The 14,714-nt window shown below is 36.0% G+C and overlaps 1 protein-coding gene across 50 annotated transcripts in view; it reads right to left on the reverse strand.

Annotated features, from left to right (window-relative positions):
• neb (nebulin) overlaps nucleotides 1–14,714 on the reverse strand; it is a 132,622-nt gene that overhangs the window by 45,291 nt on the left and 72,617 nt on the right. For all 50 annotated transcript variants that reach the window (XM_078090927.1, XM_078090973.1, XM_078090969.1 and 47 more), the window contains 17 exons: nucleotides 4,893–5,009; nucleotides 4,295–4,396; nucleotides 4,105–4,212; nucleotides 3,916–4,020; nucleotides 3,730–3,828; nucleotides 3,101–3,205; nucleotides 2,909–3,016; nucleotides 2,722–2,835; nucleotides 2,263–2,460; nucleotides 2,076–2,183; nucleotides 1,897–1,995; nucleotides 1,715–1,819; nucleotides 1,228–1,335; nucleotides 830–1,141; nucleotides 524–730; nucleotides 322–426; nucleotides 132–239 (listed from right to left, as the gene is read on the reverse strand). In XM_078090927.1, coding sequence (XP_077947053.1) covers nucleotides 132–239; nucleotides 322–426; nucleotides 524–730; nucleotides 830–1,141; nucleotides 1,228–1,335; nucleotides 1,715–1,819; nucleotides 1,897–1,995; nucleotides 2,076–2,183; nucleotides 2,263–2,460; nucleotides 2,722–2,835; nucleotides 2,909–3,016; nucleotides 3,101–3,205; nucleotides 3,730–3,828; nucleotides 3,916–4,020; nucleotides 4,105–4,212; nucleotides 4,295–4,396; nucleotides 4,893–5,009 — 2,208 coding nt within the window. The remainder of the gene's footprint in view (nucleotides 1–131; nucleotides 240–321; nucleotides 427–523; nucleotides 731–829; nucleotides 1,142–1,227; nucleotides 1,336–1,714; nucleotides 1,820–1,896; nucleotides 1,996–2,075; nucleotides 2,184–2,262; nucleotides 2,461–2,721; nucleotides 2,836–2,908; nucleotides 3,017–3,100; nucleotides 3,206–3,729; nucleotides 3,829–3,915; nucleotides 4,021–4,104; nucleotides 4,213–4,294; nucleotides 4,397–4,892; nucleotides 5,010–14,714) is intronic.

Below are 14,714 nucleotides of genomic sequence, written 5' to 3' on the forward strand. Positions count from 1 at the left end.
GTTATAATAAACTCTTGAAAGACAACTTGATTTTTAAATTGAAACGTTAGAAGTCCACCACAGTATGAATACCATTATTGAGTTCAGAAATATTGGAATTGTATTACATTTTAATCGTTTTCGCAACTTACGTCGCTGGCGATGTCTCTGGAACTTCTCGCTGCCACAATGGAGATAGCGTCTTCCTTCACATGATGGCCTTTGAGCAGATCTTGACGATGAGCATAGGTGTAGTAATTCTAAAGAAAATGATTGGTTTGTGAGAAATACAACAAACTGTTTCATTTCTTCATACGTTCCACGCTGGAGTCTGCAGCTGACCTTGCTGATGTTGACAGCGTTGTATCTGGCTTGCATCAGTTCGGGAGCATCAGCGGGGAGATGGTAAGTGTGCATGAACTTCTCTCCACTGGCCTTGTACTCCTTCTGCACAATCACAATGAAGAGATCGCTTTAATCTCTATTCCAGAGAGAAGTTTAAAGGCTTAAAATCCTCAGATTCACATTGTTTGCTCCTTCTCACCGCGTTCATGGTCTTGGCATTGGTCTTGGCCAGCTCCATGCTCATGGAGTCAACGGTGCTGGTGAACTTGAAGGTGTCAGGGTGCTGGCGGTACTTTGACTCATTCAGAGCTGCTCCTGCTGTCTTGGCTTTCTCCACTTCCAGGGAACCAATAGGAACCCAGCCGACTCCCTTGACCGAGGTCTCGTAGTCCAGTTTGTAGTTATACTGTAGAGGAAAAGAGAAGATGCTGAAGTATCAGCCCTGCAGGAACACCTCTTCACATTTCCCTCCATTCTGACCCCAAAGTCCCTGAAATGAACTCACATCACTGGCGTTGTAGTTCATGTTGCGGGCGAGGCCCAGGCTCATGGCGTCGGGCAGCAGGAAGTACTTGTGGTTGGGCTGCTTGTAGCCTGTGTAGGTCTGTACAGACGAGGCGTGCTTGGCTTGGACCACGCTCATCATGTCCACCGGGGTGTGGTACTTCAGCTTGGACTTATGGTAGTCCTTCTTGTAGTTCTTCTCGCTCTGCATCTTGGCCACCCCCATGTAGTGGACCAGCAGGGGGTCGTCCTGGATGCTGCGGAAGCCAACATGGTGGCCCTTTGCCTTCTGGTAAGCCTTTTTATACTGGACCTACAAGTTAAAGTTAAAGTCTCTAATTATCCATTATTTAATGCAAAAAGTACATCAGTCTGGTAGGATGTTGCACTGGAACTTACATCACTTGCTGCGTGCTGGGCGGCTTTGGCAGCAACAATGGAGATAGCATTAGGCTTCAGGTCGTAACCTTTGGCAATCAGCTCCTGCCAGGCCAGCTTGTAGTAGTTCTGAAATCCCAGAATACAGATAGGAGGACAACATTTAGGAGCGTTTGGGGCCCACCAGGTACAACACGGCGTTTAGATGATCCACACGTCTCACACGCTATCCCTCAACCGCTAACTCTACTTCCACATCTGGGACACGTCTACGACACTTTACGTGAATGGTGATGTTATGGAAACAACATTCAAATGAAGTCAAATTAAAAATTTAATAATAATAAATTTTAATTTTGTCGAGTTGAGTTCAGCTCGCCAAGTGAATCCCAAATGCTGATTCTTCTTTCCATTGATATTGAGTATGAATGAAATCGAACACTACACATTCTTAGCTATGAAAGAATAATCGGCTTGTTTGATCTTATAAAAAGAGAGCTCTTCTCACCTGGCTGACGTTGTAGGCGTTGCACTTGGCCTGGACGAACTCGGGGAGATCGGCCGGCAGGGAGAACTTCTGGTGGATCTTCTCCAGGCCTCTCTTGTAGAACAACTAGAAGCAAAACACAGTCACAATTCAGCAAGTAGAAGTGAGAAAAGAGCCGAGGGGTGTGCGGTCAGTCGCCTCACGTCGCTTCTCTGGAGCTGGTTGACTTTGGCCTGCATCATCACAGGGTGGTCGTCGATGGAGGTGAAGGGGATCTTGTCGGGGTGCTTTCTGTATCTTCTCTGCAGGAGGTAAGCAAACCTGCACTGTCAGAAAGTGATTAAATGCCACAGGGGGAGGAGGACCGGGGCGCCGCGCATACCTCGCTCAGGATCTCCGCGGCTTTCTTGTTCTTCTCCACCTCCAGGCAGCCGAAGGGGATCCACGGCGAGCCCTTGGTGTAGCTGTTGTAGTCTGACTTGTAGTCATTCTGTGAATGAAACAATGTCACTCAGTCTATTATTCAGTGGGGATCAGGAGCGCGCGGCGAGAGCTCGGCCTGCACTCACGTCGCTCTGGATGGTGTTGGCTTTCTTGGCAAGCTCCATCAGCACGCTGTCGGGGGGGATGAAGTAGTTGGTGCTGATGCTGCGGTAGCCCGCCATGCTGGCGATGCCCTGCGACTTCTTGGCCAAGGTGACGGACATCATGTCGAGCGGCGCGTGGTATTTGGTCTTTGTCTTCTCGTAGTCCTTTTTGTATTCACGCTGTGGACACATTGGACAGATTGTTGGACTCTCATTTCAGCTCCGATGGATTCATGTTAAAAAGCGAGGAGTGGAAAACTATGAAGACATGATTGATGAACTGTCATGTGACAGTAAATCAGAGAAGCTATGACTGAACACAGCAGAGCAGAGGATGTTTCAATGAGAAGAGTTATGGGAGCCTGTTAATTAACTTTCTCATTTTTGAGTTATCAATGTGTTTTCTTCAGCTTTCTCTTGATTGGGTGACAAAGGACTCACATCGCTCTGGATCTTGGCCACGTGGACGGAGTGGAGGATCTTGGGGTCGTCGTTGATGCTGAGCGCTCCGACCATCTGGCCCTTGTTCTTCTCGTACTCTTTCTTGTATTTGACCTGCGAGGAGCGGGGACAAGGCGATCGATGAGCAGGTCAATGCCGTGACGTGCTGAAGGAGAAAGAGACTCACGTCGCTGGCGATGTTGGTGTGAGCGCGGGCGGCGAGGATCGAGATGGCGTCGCCCCGAACCTCGAACTTCTTGGCTTTGGACTTCTCCCAGTCGTACTTGTAACAGTTCTGAAAAGACGGAGTCGGGAAAATGAAAAGATTTCCACCAAATCAAAGATGGCGGCGGTTGTAAGTTGGGAGAGACGTTCTCACGTCGCTGAGGTTGAAGGCGTTGACTCTGGACTGGATGAAGAAGGGATAGTCGGGGGGCAGGCAGTTCTTAAACTTGGTGTCCTCGTACTTCGCTTTGTAGTTCAGCTGGAATGAAGAAAAAACAGTCATGAAGTTATGAATGAATGACTTATTGTAAGGATCAAATCCTACTTCATGTTCTGGTCATTTTACTCTTTCTCTTCCAGACTGGAGGAACTTTCGAGCGATTTTTGTCAATGAATCGACAATATTTAAAAAGAAATGACGTTCACAAAAATTGTATATGAACCAATTTTGACTGACCTCCTCTCATATCACACTAATTTTATTACGCTACTAAAAGTGATTACCTACAATATCTCACTTTGTTAAACCAGTTTACATCCTCTGCTTTAGAATAGTTTACCTTTCACTTCCTCTTGATTATAATAATTGATGGTGTTTTATCAGGTCAGTTTATCATATATCACATGCAGGTATTGTTCAAATAAAAGAAGTGCTTGTTATAATAGTTAAATAGACACGTCCATATTTTCATCTGATTTAAATGAATCGATGCAACCATTTGTTGGTATTATGTGTTCTCTTTGTATAAGTAGATATTCCTGAGGTAATCGGAGCGTACGCACGTCACTCAGCTGCTTGGCGTTGATGGCGGCCTGAAGCTGAACCGGAGAATCCACCACCTGAGTGAACTTCACTTTGTCCGGATGCTGCCGGTAGGTTTTCTGCAATGAAACAGAAAGGCTTGGAACCAGGAGAAGGTCATCGGTCAAACACACACGGTCGGTCGGTCATAAGACGGCGTTGCTCACGTCGCTGCACTGGAGGAGCTTCTTCCCGACTTCGTACTCAGGCGTGATGGTTTGAGGGAAGAAGCAGCGCGTCTTAATGTCTTCATACTCGGATTTATAAAGTTGCTGCGAGATCAAAGAGGAGAGCACAATGAGAGACGTGGTGGTGATGAACGGATTTCATATTAAAGGAATGATAGTGGAGCTTACCTCGCTCTTCATCTCCTCCATCTTCTGGCAGTGCAGCATGTAGACGTCCTCGTAGCTGCCGATGTAGTGGCCCTTCACCTCGCGGTCGTACTTCTCTTTGTAACGGCTCTACAGAGAAACCAACCCCAAGGTGAAGACACAATGCAGAAACCAGAAACCAAAACATTCAAGGCCTTCTCTGAGGTCTCACGTCGGTGAGCTTCTTGAGCACGGAGTCCATCTGGAACTTGGGTGTGTCGCAGTAGTTGATGCTGGAGCCTCTGGACTTCTCATAACTGGCTTTGTATACTTTCTGTGGAAAAAGAAACGAAACATCACATGAATAATGATCAGTGACTCAAATAAGAAAACACCTCGCTGGATTGAATCTAATGTATCATTGTATGGATTACTTGGATTTCCCAGCATGCATTTCCCTTCCGGATGGTTTTATTAGGATCTCAATTCAGAAAAAAATTGAAATCAGTTCAGAGACACGTTCTTGATTTTACATCCTCGTCATATCTATAGATATCTATATATATATATATATATATATATCTATATATATATATATATATATATAAATATATCTATATTCACTTCATTATTCTCTTCAGCCTTTGAATGAATGATCACCTAATTTGAACGAGTTTAAAGATATGAACCAAAATATCCCAGAATGCAGCGGGAGGTCATAGTGACGTTAGAATAGGATGCAATTGGGAGCAGCAGAGGATTCACAGATTTAAGATATGAGATCTGAGAGGAGATGTTTGTGATGCTGAGATCTTCTTGCAGACACCCACATCGCTGAGGATGGTGCCGGCGTATCTGAGCTGCCGGAGGAGAGGATTCTCCGTGGCCGGCAGCGTGTTGTAGTCGGCCTCCGCCTTGCCCTTCTCGTACTGCTTCTTGTACTGCACCTGAAGAGGACACACACAGGAGGGAGGAGCTATTAGTCATGCCACCAAGTGAGGGAAGAGCCAATATGAATAATTTCGTGAATATTTTTTTGAATATTTTTTGAATATTTTTTGAATATTTTTATATTGTAGAAAGCAAGATATGTGGCAAACACAGGTTTCCTTCCCCCCTTATAACATTTGATAATCTTTGTAATCAATCATTCCTTTGAACATTTTCGTGAATATTTCCGTGAATATTTTTTGGATTATTTTTTGAATATTTTTTTTTTCACCAACCATCATCACACTGGTTCCCTATGAAGATCACTCCTTTTGTTTTCCTGGCAAAATTGTAGACCGCAAGATATGTGGCAAACACAGGTTTCCTTCCCCCTTTTTCACATTTGATAATCTTTGTAATCAATCATTCCTTTGAATATTTCTTGAATATTTTCATGAGTATTTTTGTGATTATTTTTTGAATATTTATAAATATTATTTTTTTAACAAACTATCATCCCACTGGTTTCCTATGAAGATCATTCATTTTGTTTTCCTGGCAATATTGTAGAAAGCAAGATATGTGGCAAACACAGGTTTCCTTCCCCCCTTATCACATTTGATAATCTTTGTATTCAATCATTCCTTTGAATATTTCTTGAATATTTTCATGAATAGTTTCGTAAATATTTTTTGGATATTTTTGAATATTATTTTAATATTAATGAATTTTTTTTTTTTAACCAACTATTATCCCACTGGTTTCCTATGAAGATCACTCCTTTTGTTTTCCTGGCAATATTGTAGAACGCAAGAGATGTGGCAAACAAAGGTTTCCTTCCCCCCTTATCACATTTTTTAATCTTTGTAATCAATCATTCCTTTGAATATTTCCGTGAATATTTTCACGAATATTTTAGTGATTATTTTTTGAATATTTTTGAATATTTTTTGAATATTTATGAATATTTTTTTTTTAACCAACTACCATTCCATTGGTTCCCTATGAAGATCACTCCTTTTGTTTTCCTGGCAATATTGTAGAACGCAAGATATGTGGCAAACAAAGGTTTCCTTCCCCCCTCATCACATGTTTTAATCTTTGTAATCAATCATTCCTTTGAATATTTCTTGAATATTTCCGTGAATATTTTTTGGATTATTTTTTGAATATTTTTTATTTCACCAACCATCATCACACTGGTTCCCTATGAAGATCACTCCTTTTGTTTTCCTGGCAATATTGTAGAACGCAAGATATGTGGCAAACAAAGGTTTCCATCCCCCCTTATCACATTTTTTAATCTTTTTAATCAAACATTAATTTGAATATTTCTTGAATATTTTCATGAATATTTCTGTGAATATTTCCGTGAATATTTCCGTGAATATTTTCGTGAATATTTTTTGAATATTTTTTATTTCACCAACCATCATCACACTGGTTCCCTAAGAAGATCACTCCTTTTGTTTTCCTGGCAATATTGTAGAACGCAAGATATGTGGCAAACAAAGGTTTCCTTCCCCCCTTATCACATTTGATAAGCTTTGTAATCAATCATTCATTTGAATATTTCTTGAATATTTTCATGAATATTTTCGTGGATATTTCCGTGAATATTTCTGTGAATATTTCCATGAATATTTTCGTGAATATTTTTTGGATTATTTTTTGAATATTTTTAATTACACCAACCATCATCGGACTGGTTCCCTATGAAGATCACTCCTTTTGTTTTCCTGGCAATATTGTAGAAAGCAAGATATGTGGCAAACACAGGTTTCCTTCCCCCTTATCACATTTGATAATCTTTGTAATCAATCTTTCCTTTGAATATTTCTTGAATATTTTCATGAATATTTCCGTGAATATTTCCGTGAATATTTTTTGGATTATTTTTTGAATATTTTTTATTTTACCAACCATCATTACACTGGTTCCCTAAGAAGATCACTCCTTTTGTTTTCCTGGCATTATTGTAGAACGCAAGATATGTGGCGAACACAGGTTTCCTTCCCCCCTTATCACATTTGATAATCTTTGTAATCAATCTTTCCTTTGAATATTTCTTGAATATTTTCATGAATATTTCCGTGAATATTTCCGTGAATATTTTTTGAATATTTTTTATTTCACCAACCATCACCACACTGGTTCCCTATGAAGATCACTCCTTTTGTTTTCCTGGCAATATTGTAGAACGCAAGATATGTGGAAAACACAGGTTTCCTTCCCCCCTTATCACATTTGATAATCTTTGTAGTCAATCATTCCTTTGAATATTTCTTGAATATTTTCATAAATATTTTCGTGATTATTTTTTGAATATTTTTTAATATTTTTTTAATACTAATGAATATTATTTTTTTAACCAACTATCATCCCACTGGTTCCCTATAAAGATCACTCCTTTTGTTTTCCTGGCAATATTGTAGAACGCAAGATATGTGGAAATCACAGGTTTCCTTCCCCCCTTATCACATTTGATAATCTTTGTAATCAATCGTTCCTTTGAATATTTCTTGAATATTTTCATAAATATTTTCGTGATTATTTTTTGAATATTTTTGAATATTTTTTTAATATTAATGAATATTATTTTTTTTAACCAACTATCATCCCACTGGTTTCCTATGAAGACCACTCCTTTTGTTTTCCTGGCAATATTGTAGAAAGCAATATATGTGGCAAACACAGGTTTCCTTCCCCCCTTATCACATTTGATAATCTTTGTAATCAATCATTCATTTGAATACTTCTTGAATATTTTCATGAATATTATTTGGATTTTTTTTTGAATACTTTTAATTTCACCAACCATCATCGGACTGGTTCCCTATGAAGATCACTCCTTTGGTTTTCCTGGCAATATAGTAGAAAGCAAGATATGTGGCAAACACAGGTTTCCTTCCCCCTTATCACATTTGATAATCTTTGTAATCAATGATTCCTTTGAATATTTCCGTGAATATTTCAGTGAATATTTCCGTGAATATTTCCGTGAATATTTCCATGAATATTTCCGTGAATATTTTCGTGTATATTTTGGGGATTATTTTTTGAATATTCTTTATTTCACCAACCATCATCACACTGGTTCCCTATGAAGATCACTCCTTTTGTTTTCCTGGCAATATTGTAGAAAGAAATGTATTTGGCAAACACAGGTTTCCTTCCCCCCTTATCACATTTTTTAATCTTTGTATTCAATCATTCCTTTGAATATTTCTTGAATATTTTCATGAATATTTCCGTGAATATTTTTTGAATATTTTTTATTTCACCAACCATCATCACACTGGTTCCCTAAGAAGATCACTCCTTTTGTTTTCCTGGCAATATTGTAGATAGCAAGATATGTGGCAAACAAAGCTTTACTTCCCCCCTTATCACATTTTTTAATCTTTGTATTCAATCATTCCTTTGAATATTTCTTGAATATTTTCATGAATATTTCCGTGAATATTTTCGTGAATATTTTTTATTTCACCAACCATCATCACACTGGTTCCCTAAGAAGATCACTCCTTTTGTTTTCCTGGCAATATTGTAGAACGCAAGATATGTGGCAAACACAGGTTTCCTTCCCCCCTTATCACATTTGATAATCTTTGTAATCAATCTTTCCTTTGAATATTTCTTGAATATTTTCATGAATATTTCCGTGAATATTTCCGTGAATATTTCCGTGAATATTTCCGTGAATATTTCCGTGAATATTTTCGTGAATATTTTTTGAATATTTTTTATTTCACCAACCATCATCACACTGGTTCCCTAAGAAGATCACTCCTTTTGTTTTCCTGGCAATATTGTAGAACGCAAGATATGTGGCAAACAAAGGTTTCCTTCCCCCTTATCACATTTGATAATCTTGGTAATCAATGATTCCTTTGAATATTTCTTGAATATTTTCATGAATATTTTCGTGAATATTTCCGTGAATATTTCCGTGAATATTACCATGAATATTTCCGTGAATATTTTCGTGAATATTTTTTGGATTATTTTTTGAATATTTTTTATTTCACCAACCATCATCGCACTGGTTCCCTAAGAAGATCACTCCTTTTGTTTTCCTGACAATATTGTAGAACGCAAGATATGTGGAAAACACAGGTTTCCTTCCCCCTTATCACATTTGATAAGCTTTGTAATCAATCATTCATTTGAATATTTCTTGAATATTTTCATGAATATTTCCGTGAATATTTCTGTGAATATTTCCGTGAATATTTTTTGGATTTTTTAAAAAATATTTTTAATTTCACCAACCATCATTGGACTGGTTCCCTATGAAGATCACTCCTTTTGTTTTCCGGGCAATATTGTAGAAAGCAAGATATGTGGCAAACACAGGTTTCCTTCCCCCTTATCACATTTGATAATCTTTGTAATCAATGATTCCTTTGAATATTTCTTGAATATTTTCATGAATATTTTCGTGAATATTTCCGTGAATATTTCCATGAATATTTCCGTGAATATTTTCGTGTATATTTTTGGGATTATTTTTTGAATATTCTTTATTTCACCAACCATCATCACACTGGTTCCCTATGAAGATCACTCCTTTTGTTTTCCTGGCAATATTGTAGAAAGAAAGATATGTGGCAAACAAAGCTTTCCTTCCCCCCTCATCACATTTTTAATCTTTGTATTCAATCATTCCTTTGAATATTTCTTGAATATTTTCATGAATATTTCTGTGAATATTTCCGTGAATATTTCCGTGAATATTTTCGTGAATATTTTTTGAATATTTTTTATTTTAACCAACCATCATCACACTGGTTCCCTAAGAAGATCACTCCTTTTGTTTTCCTAGCAATATTGTAGAACGCAAGATATGTGGCAAACACAGGTTTCCTTCCCCCCTTATCACATTTGATAATCTTTGTAATCAATCTTTCCTTTGAATATTTCTTGAATATTTTCATGAATATTTCCGTAAATATTTCCGTGAATATTTCCGTGAATATTTTCGTGAATATTTTTTGAATATTTTTTATTTCACCAACCATCATCACACTGGTTCCCTAAGAAGATCACTCCTTTTGTTTTCCTGGCAATATTGTAGAACGCAAGATATGTGGCAAACAAAGGTTTCCTTCCCCCTTATCACATTTGATAATCTTGGTAATCAATGATTCCTTTGAATATTTCTTGAATATTTTCATGAATATTTTCGTGAATATTTCCGTGAATATTTCCGTGAATATTTCCATGAATATTTCCGTGAATATTTTCGTGAATATTTTTTGGATTATTTTTTGAATATTTTTTATTTCACCAACCATCATCGCACTGGTTCCCTAAGAAGATCACTCCTTTTGTTTTCCTGGCAATATTGTAGAAAGAAAGATATTTGGCAAACACAGGTTTCCTTCCCCCCTTATCACATTTGATAAGCTTTGTAATCAATCATTCATTTGAATATTTCTTGAATATTTTCATGAATATTTCCGTGAATATTTCCGTGAATATTTTTTGAATATTTTTTATTTCACCAACCATCATCACACTGGTTCCCTATGAAGATCACTCCTTTTGTTTTCCTGGCAATATTGTAGAACGCAAGATATGTGGAAAACACAGGTTTCCTTCCCCCTTATCACATTTGATATTCTTTGTAATAGATCATTCCTTTGAATATTTCTTGAATATTTTCATGAATATTTCCGTGAATATTTCTGTGAATATTTCCGTGAATATTTTTTGGATTTTTTAAAAAATATTTTTAATTTCACCAACCATCATCGGACTGGTTCCCTATGAAGATCACTCCTTTTGTTTTCCTGGCAATATTGTAGAAAGCAAGATATGTGGCAAACACAGGTTTCCTTCCCCCTTATCACATTTGATAATCTTTGTAATCAATGATTCCTTTGAATATTTCTTGAATATTTTCATGAATATTTTCGTGAATATTTCCGTGAATATTTCCATGAATATTTCCGTGAATATTTTCGTGAATATTTTTTGGATTATTTTTTGAATATTCTTTATTTCACCAACCATCATCACACTGGTTCCCTATGAAGATCACTCCTTTTGTTTTCCTGGCAATATTGTAGAAAGAAAGATATTTTGCAAAGACAGGTTTCCTTCCCCCCTTATCACATTTTTTAATCTTTGTATTCAATCATTCCTTTGAATATTTCTTGAAAATTTTCATGAATATTTCCGTGAATATTTTTTGAATATTTTTTATTTCACCAACCAACATCACACTGGTTCCCTAAGAAGATCACTCCTTTTGTTTTCCTGGCAATATTGTAGAACGCAAGATATGTGGCAAACACAGGTTTCCTTCCCCCTTATCACATTTGATAATCTTTGTAATAGATCATTGCTTTGAATATTTCTTGAATATTTTCATGAATATTTCCGTGAATATTTCTGTGAATATTTCCGTGAATATTTTTTGGATTTTTTAAAAAATATTTTTAATTTCACCAACCATCATCGGACTGGTTCCCTATGAAGATCACTCCTTTTGTTTTCCTGGCAATATTGTAGAAAGCAAGATATGTGGCAAACACAGGTTTCCTTCCCCCTTATCAAATTTGATAATCTTTGTAATCAATGATTCCTTTGAATATTTCTTGAATATTTTCATGAATATTTTCGTGAATATTTCCGTGAATATTTCCATGAATATTTCCGTGAATATTTTCGTGTATATTTTTGGGATTATTTTTTGAATATTCTTTATTTTACCAACCATCATCACACTGGTTCCCTATGAAGATCACTCCTTTTGTTTTCCTGGCAATATTGTAGAAAGAAAGATATTTGGCAAACACAGGTTTCCTTCCCCCCTTATCACATTTTTTAATCTTTGTATTCAATCATTCCTTTGAATATTTCTTGAATATTTTCATGAATATTTCCGTGAATATTTTTTGAATATTTTTTATTTCACCAACCATCATCACACTGGTTCCCTAAGAAGATCACTCCTTTTGTTTTACTGGCAATATTGTAGAACGCAAGATATGTGGCAAACACAGGTTTCCTTCCCCCCTTATCACATTTGATAATCTTTGTAATCAATCTTTCCTTTGAATATTTCTTGAATATTTTCATGAATATTTCCGTGAATATTTCCGTGAATATTTTTTGAATATTTTTTATTTCACCAACCATCATCACACTGGTTCCCTATGAAGATCACTCCTTTTGTTTTCCTGGCAATATTGTAGAACGCAAGATATGTGGAAAACACAGGTTTCCTTCCCCCCTTATCACATTTTTTAATCTTTTTAATCAATCATTAATTTGAATATTTCTTGAATATTTTCATGAATATTTCCGTGAATATTTCTGTGAATATTTCCGTGAATATTTTTTGGATTTTTTAAAAAATATTTTTAATTTCACCAACCATCATCGGACTGGTTCCCTATGAAGATCACTCCTTTTGTTTTCCTGGCAATATTGTAGAAAGCAAGATATGTGGCAAACACAGGTTTCCTTCCCCCTTATCACATTTGATAATCTTTGTAATCAATGATTCCTTTGAATATTTCTTGAATATTTTCATGAATATTTTCGTGAATATTTCCGTGAATATTTCCATGAATATTTCCGTGAATATTTTCGTGTATATTTTTGGGATTATTTTTTGAATATTCTTTATTTCACCAACCATCATCACACTGGTTCCCTATGAAGATCACTCCTTTTGTTTTCCTGGCAATATTGTAGAAAGAAAGATATGTGGCAAACAAAGCTTTCCTTCCCCCCTTATCACATTTTTTAATCTTTGTATTCAATCATTCCTTTGAATATTTCTTGAATATTTTCATGAATATTTCCGTGAATATTTTTTGAATATTTTTTATTTCACCAACCATCATCACACTGGTTCCCTAAGACGATCACTCCTTTTGTTTTCCTGGCAATATTGTAGATAGCAAGATATGTGGCAAACAAAGCTTTCCTTCCCCCCTTATCACATTTTTTAATCTTTGTATTCAATCATTCCTTTGAATATTTCTTGAATATTTTCATGAATATTTCCGTGAATATTTCCGTGAATATTTTTTGAATATTTTTTATTTCACCAACCATCATCACACTGGTTCCCTATGAAGATCACTCCTTTTGTTTTCCTGGCAATATTGTAGAACGCAAGATATGTGGAAAACACAGGTTTCCTTCCCCCCTTATCACATTTTTTAATCTTTTTAATCAATCATTAATTTGAATATTTCTATGAATATTTTCGTGAATATTTTCGTGAATATTTCCGTGAATATTTCCATGAATATTTCCGTGAATATTTTCGTGTATATATTTTTTGGATTATTTTTTGAATATTTTTTATTTCACCAACCATCATCGCACTGGTTCCCTAAGAAGATCACTCCTTTTGTTTTCCTGGCAATATTGTAGAAAGAAAGATATTTGGCAAACACAGGTTTCCTTCCCCCCTTATAACATTTTTTAATCTTTGTATTCAATCATTCCTTTGAATATTTCTTGAATATTTTCATGAATATTTCCGTGAATATTTTTTGAATATTTTTTATTTCACCAACCATCATCACACTGGTTCCCTAAGAAGATCACTCCTTCTGTTTTCCTGGCAATATTGTAGAACGCAAGATATGTGGCAAACACAGGTTTCCTTCCCCCCTTATCATATTTGATAATCTTTGTAATCAATCTTTCCTTTGAATATTTCTTGAATATTTTCATGAATATTTCCGTGAATATTTTCATGAATATTTCCGTGAATATTTCCGTGAATATTTTCGTGAATATTTTTGGAATATTTTTAATTTCACCAACCATCATCGGACTGGTTCCCTATGAAGATCACTCCTTTTGTTTTCCTGGCAATATTGTAGAAAGCAAGATATGTGGCAAACACAGGTTTCCTTCCCCCTTATCACATTTGATAATCTTTGTAATCAATGATTCCTTTGAATATTTCTTGAATATTTTCATGAATATTTTCGTGAATATTTTCATGAATATTTCCATAAATATTTCCGTGAATATTTTCGTGAATATTTTTTGGATTATTTTTTGAATATTATTTTTTTTAACCAACTATCATCCCACTGGTTTCCTATGAAGACCACTCCTTTTGTTTTCCTGGCAATATTGTAGAAAGCAAGATATGTGGCAAAAAAAGGTTTCCTTCCCCCCTTATCACATTTTTTAATCTTTGTATTCAATCAATCCTTTGAATATTTCTTGAATATTTTCATGAATATTTCCGTGAATATTTCCGTGAATATTTTCGTGAATATTTTTTGAATATTTTTTATTTCACCAACCATCATCACACTGGTTCCCTAAGAAGATCACTCCTTTTGTTTTCCTGGCAATATTGTAGAACGCAAGATATGTGGCAAACACAGGTTTCCTTCACCCCTTATCACATTTGATAATCTTTGTAATCAATCTTTCCTTTGAATATTTCTTGAATATTTTCATGAATATTTCCGTGAATATTTCCGTGAATATCTTTTGGATTATTTTTTTAATATTTTTGATTTCACCAACCATCATCACACTGGTTCCCTATAAAGATCACTCCTTTTGTTTTCCTGGCAATATTGTAGAAAGCAAGATATGTGGCAAACAAAGCTTTCCTTCCCCCCTTATCACATTTTTTAATCTTTGTATTCAATCATTCCTTTGAATATTTCTTGAATATTTTCATGAATATTTCCGTGAATATTTCCGTGAATATTTTCGTG

Source organism: Gasterosteus aculeatus, chromosome 16 (genome assembly GCF_964276395.1).
Source record: "Gasterosteus aculeatus chromosome 16, fGasAcu3.hap1.1, whole genome shotgun sequence".
Classification (NCBI taxonomy): Eukaryota; Metazoa; Chordata; class Actinopteri; order Perciformes; family Gasterosteidae; genus Gasterosteus; species Gasterosteus aculeatus.